Source organism: Nothoprocta perdicaria, unplaced genomic scaffold (assembly GCF_003342845.1).
Source record: "Nothoprocta perdicaria isolate Ctin4 unplaced genomic scaffold, notPer1 scaffold_23, whole genome shotgun sequence".
NCBI lineage: Eukaryota > Metazoa > Chordata > Aves > Tinamiformes > Tinamidae > Nothoprocta > Nothoprocta perdicaria.
The window spans coordinates 3324112-3329661 of NW_020455455.1; the positions used below are offsets into that span (position 1 = coordinate 3324112).

Sequence of the window (5550 nt, forward strand, 5' to 3'; positions counted from 1 at the left end):
GGAACTATGAAGAGGACTTACTTTTCAGCAGCTACTGACTCTGCAGGTACTGAGGAGGAGAAGAGTTACATGTGGGGACAGATTTTGAGGAATCATGACTATACTAACATAATGGCAACACTTGTGAGAAAGTTTTGCTTTCTCTGACCTTGATATAGTTACAGACCACATTACTGAGCACATTAATGTGCCACATTAATGTGCCACATTACTGAGCACAAGTAAAAGCAACGAGTAAAGGTAGGTTGCTTTGTGCATGGTTTCCTTGACAAGTACCTGTATTGGCTACAGCTGCAAGCATGCTACAAACCTCCTTTAAAATCATAGAAAAGCTCACGAGAAGCATCATGCACCAAGAAACATCTTGTCAGATTGTGTTAATGCTGAAATGTGAGGAGTACYGAATGAGTATTTCCCTCTTCTAAGGTTCTTGCAAGAACTGACAAAACATTRTAAGCCAGTGTTATGCCAAGCAAATATTTGTGGGGGCTAAGATTTTCATGCTGAGCTGAGAACAAAATGCTTTGCAGAAAGCTGTGGCATGCTGTCTAGCCTGCTTGTTCCCCTTGCACAGGGAGAGCTTTGTATTATATCAGAAAGTTATTTATTTACCAGATGATCCGCCACTATGGAAAACAAGACGCACAACGCTGAGGCCGGCGTGCCCTGTAAGCAAGAGCAGGTCCCTAAGGGGCTGAGTGAGGCCTGTGGTGAGGATGGGCACAGCCAGAGCAGGCTCCAGGGGCACCACATCCATGCAGAGCTCCCCCAGGAGAACTGCTTGTCTGCTGCAGCCTCAGCAACACCTGAATTTTTGGAAGGGGTGAAGACATTTGGTAGAGGTACCTGCTGTGCTGGGAATATCACTGTGCACGTGGTGAGCACAATTCCTTGTCCTCAGKAGGGTGCCGGTGTCTGAAAGCCTTGGCCGGGAGGAAGCTCTGCTCCTGCTCACCCCCACTATCTCCTCACCTCCGTTAGCTCCAGCGGTAGGTGACAATGGTGCTGTGGGGGACAGCTGGCTAGAGGCCACCGGGCTGCATCCCACCTCCCTGTTCACAAAGCCAGCATGGTTGCTTTGCACTGACGTGGAGATCTGGGTCACCCAGGCCAGGATGTGCAGTCTCCATTCCCAGCATTAATATCCAATAAATCTAGGATCTCTGCTCCTTTTATGTTGCCTCTAAGAGACAAATGTTTCAGAGAGCGTTTTGTGTCTGCAGTTTGGTCAGATGTACAAGGTACTAGAACTTATACTACAGATGCAGTAGTAGGTACAAATATAGCAGAGTATTTTAGAGAGGATTTTTGTGTAGAGTTTTGAAAAGTTACCTATAGCTGCCTGGGGTGTTCACACATGTAGCTCCATTCTGGCAGCCTAACGCTGTTCCAGCATAAATCTGGCATTCATTAACATCCACGGAACAGAGCAGGCCCTAAGATGAAATGGAAAACCAGTTTATTTTCCAAATAACTGAGAAATGAAGTAAACCATGTAGCTAATGTTTAATATCATTTCCAAAGATATATAAACTATGGGCCGCTATTAACACAGGTTTCCTTATAAAACGTTAAAACAAAACCCTATGGTTCAGCTGTGTTTGTGACCCTAGGTATCAGTCAAACAAGGSATAAAATATTTCAGATGTTTATAGGAAGCATATGGACATCACAGCACTATCATTCCCTATACTTTCCAACTTCCTAGCAAATGGCTCAGAAAACTTTCTGGCAAACTGTTTTTGCATTTGCTTGTTTTACATGATGCTGTTTTATTAAAAATAAAAAAAGAGTTATTTTTACCCAATTTTGCTGGGACAACTTTCAGGTTGAGCACATTTGAGAAAAAGATAGAACTTTTCAGTCTTCAAATGCATGCTCGAGACCCACTGAAGTCTTTGAATTTCAAAACTCAGAATGAGATTGGTTACATACACACACATTTGTTTTATTTCCTGAATAAACAGCCTTCTTTTCACCCATTCTCTCTGTCTCTTCACATAAGAGCAACAGCAAGGTATGCAGTTTAGTTCACTCTGCTCAGCAGTGTCATGCAAAGCAGTGAAGGGCCTGGTCATCAGTTTGAGTTTGGGTTCTTTTTGATATATTGATTTTTTGAGAAGCAAATGTTCTTAAACCAAATGAAGAGTCTGAATCAACTACTCTGCAGTTCAATATGTCCTGAGGAATCTTAAAAAGATACACTATGCCACAAGTGCACTAAGCCGGGATTCAAGAAGCTAAAGACTCACCTGCCAGTTGCTGGGACAGAGGCAAAGGAAGCCATCCAGCAAGTTGACACAGGTCCCTGAGTTCTGGCAGGGGTTGCTGCTGCACTCTTTCCTTCCGATAGCCTGAAACACAGGCAAAGAGCAGGCAATGAGGTTAGGTGAAGTTCCCTTAGCATTCACTTCCAAGACAGACCTTTTTATTTTCTTTGCTTTTTCTCTTTCTACCTTTTTTTTTCTTTCATTTTCTCTTTTAATCAGGTTGCTTTGCAAAGGTTTTGACCTGCTGATTTGTTCATATCTGCACAAAATAGTGACTATGATTTGCTTTACACAGTGTGGCCAACTGCAAATACTGCAAAGAGGAGAGCTCTGTAAGAAACAACCATGAATAGGGGCAGTGCCTCTATTCTAGCAGAGTGTTTGTGGTTCTAGCTGCAAGATTATCTTGTCTTCTTTGTTTCCTGTACTGGCAGCTGTAGCTTTACCTTTGTCACAAGCTCACAGGCAGAGAAACAGCTGAAAGTTCAAAATGTGCTATTTCCAGCACAATGAAACAATCCAGTTTTAATTCTCAAGTCTTCATCTTGACAGATCAGTGAAGGAAGAGTTTATTTTTCCTTAGTATCTGGTGTTATTCTTGATCTACAACTGTTTTTCCTTTAAGGAATGCAGGCTCCTACATAGTTTATATTTTGTAGGAAAGGATATCACCTCCTCTATAAATCTAGGTTTTTGGTTTTTTTTTTAATACCTCCTGTTAGCACAGAAAGTTTTCCCAAACAATGCATGAAAGAAATCATTCCCTATTTAATCACTGTAACCTCACTTTATTTGTTTGGAGCTGGGCTTTTCTTTTTTGATCTATAGTTTATTTCCCAGTTACTCACCTGCTCTAAAGTTTGAAGCTGGCTGTTGAGATTCACTACCTGCAACAGAAATTCAAGTTACATTGTGCTTGGCATTATAGTGATCATAGAGATATGTGCTGGTTTGAATGTATGCTAGGATGTTGGTTGCCAATAGGCTAGCAAAGTATTTTCTTTTGGGAAAATAAAATAGCTGTTATGTCAAACAAGTGGCCAGCTGGGCTCATATCAGTCTGCAAACACTGGGATTTCAGTAGGCTCTTTGGAAAATCACAGCTTAAATATGTCAGTTTGGCTGCACAAACAAAGATAGTCTTGTGAAGATGTATTCCAGTGCTTAACTTGAAAAATGCAAATATTCTAGTAGGATTGCTAAGGCCTGCTTGGGCACACGAAACCTGCTCTTGGAGACAAGTACACTGAAAGTCAAAATCAAATGCTCACTATATCTCAGTGGGTTGCAACTACAAATATCAAGTTGAAAYTGAGTCAGTGAAAATGATGGATATATGGGCAGTTTCTCTAGGAGTAGGTCTGTTGGGCTGTAAAGAAATTGTGGCAACAGCCTAACTGGCAACCACATGACAGAAAGAACTCTGAATCCTCAGTTGGAGAAGTATCTTCAGTAGCAGGGAACAGACTGAACTGCCTCACAGGTCTGTTCCTTACACTGCTAATTTCTATAGCCCAATTCACATATGAAAGGGACTATTCTGTGTAACACAGAAGAATATACRTAGTCCATTTTGTGAATTTAATGGGATTTCACTTCATAGAGATRATGACGGTGAAAAACTGAACAATCCTGCTACCTGGGAGCTAAGCAAATTGCAGAAATATTCCCACTGCCGGCAGAAATGCTGAATCAGGCCGTGCACGTGAGCCAACAGAGACTCCGAACTGAAGTCCAGAATATTGAAATGTATCAGGTCAACATGTTAACTTGAGGAATAAACCTCTAATGGAGCACGCACAAGACTCACCTTGGAATTCAGCAAGGCAATCTGATCTGACGTGTTCTGAGAGGCACCAAGGCCTTTCCTAAGTTCTTGAATATCAACAGTATTTTGCCTCACCTACATTTAGAAAAGAAAGTAGGATGGTGTGAAACACAAGCTTTACTTGCTCAAAAGATTAGAAGTTTAATTCTTACTGTTATAAAGTCCAGAATAAAATACAGAGTTCTGTTCCATACACAATTTTTTAGTTACTTAATGTAATACGATCACTTTATGAGTCTTTAATAGCCTGCATTCACATTAAAGGGCTGACAAAGATAAGATAAAGGAACAATCATAAAAGCTACATCAAATTTGCTATGATAATTTTTAAAGAAAATTAAACTGTTAATGTGGAAGATTCAAAGTGAAAACATATTAAGAAAAAGTAGTTGTATCACCTGACTAAAAAGCTCTGCAAGGTCTTCTTCATTAATTTTTATTTTCCCCAGTGGTCCAGTTCTAAATTCAATATTTTTGCTGGAGCCAGTGTGGAACACTAAGTTACCCTGCTCAGAGGACAAACGAGGCCTGTTGTGGTAGGGGGAAAAAAAAAAGAACATTTAGCTACACATATCTGTCAAAAAGTATGGAAAAAAAAAATATGCATTTAAGCCTTCTGTTCCCATGAACAGCACTTAAAAGCCAGTACAGAGCAAATCTGTTTGCAATAGCCACTAGCCGCAGTACTTACTGCTCATCATAAGCGTCTCTTTTCTGCCTCTTTTTTTCATAGAGGTTCGGCTCAGAGCTCAGTCCAGAGAGCACCAAGGAGGCCACGACAAGGGCCGGAACCACCACAGGCCCCGGCATGGCTGCCCGGGCCCGGTGTGAAGCGAAACCTCCCGTGCTGAGCTGCACTTTGGAGAGCCGGGCGCCCTTTGCTCCCATCCAGCTCTTCCCTCACAAGGTGCCCATTCCGCTGTCTTGCCACGTTCAGGGTAAACTTTATCTCGAGTATCTTAAAGATTTACAGTATGCAAATAGCCTAGACATTAAATACATCATTCCCTCCCCCCCGTTCTTTTCAAGAGCTTTGAAAGATAATTAAAATCTACTCGGATTTAATCATTGTCCCTCTGGCCTTTGTACAGCCAAGCACCCTCTGCCTTGAAGAACCTGCTAACCCGCAGCTGGCAGCTCTGGGACCCATAGCACTTAGGTAAAGGAAATAAGTATTTGGCAGCTATAAAAGACTTTGAAAAAAAAAAATATATGTAAACTGCAGTGGTTGGCAAGGCTTATTTTTATCGAAGGAGAGGCTTCCAGCCAGTAATTTATTGGACACATGACACAAGTCAGCAGTATCACACACAGTCCCATGAATTGCAACAGCAGAGACAGTTTTAATCAAATACAGTTGCTCTGGCTTGGGAATGGCTCGGCCCCAGACGCTGCGGAGCTGGTGGCACACCAAGCAGCCGCATGGTACTTGGGAATGGCTCGGCCCCAGAC

The 5550-nt window shown here is 41.9% G+C and overlaps 1 protein-coding gene across 1 annotated transcript in view; it reads right to left on the reverse strand.

Moving 5' to 3' along the window:
* Nucleotides 1-4908, reverse strand: part of CUBN (cubilin) — a 132812-nt gene extending 127904 nt beyond the window's left edge. The window contains exons 1-6 of the mRNA XM_026039382.1: nucleotides 4790-4908; nucleotides 4497-4626; nucleotides 4081-4173; nucleotides 3119-3157; nucleotides 2253-2354; nucleotides 1333-1436 (exon numbers count right to left, since the gene is read on the reverse strand). Of these exons, the coding sequence (XP_025895167.1) occupies nucleotides 1333-1436; nucleotides 2253-2354; nucleotides 3119-3157; nucleotides 4081-4173; nucleotides 4497-4626; nucleotides 4790-4908 (587 nt within the window). The remainder of the gene's footprint in view (nucleotides 1-1332; nucleotides 1437-2252; nucleotides 2355-3118; nucleotides 3158-4080; nucleotides 4174-4496; nucleotides 4627-4789) is intronic.
* Between the last annotated feature and the right edge of the window lie 642 nt (nucleotides 4909-5550).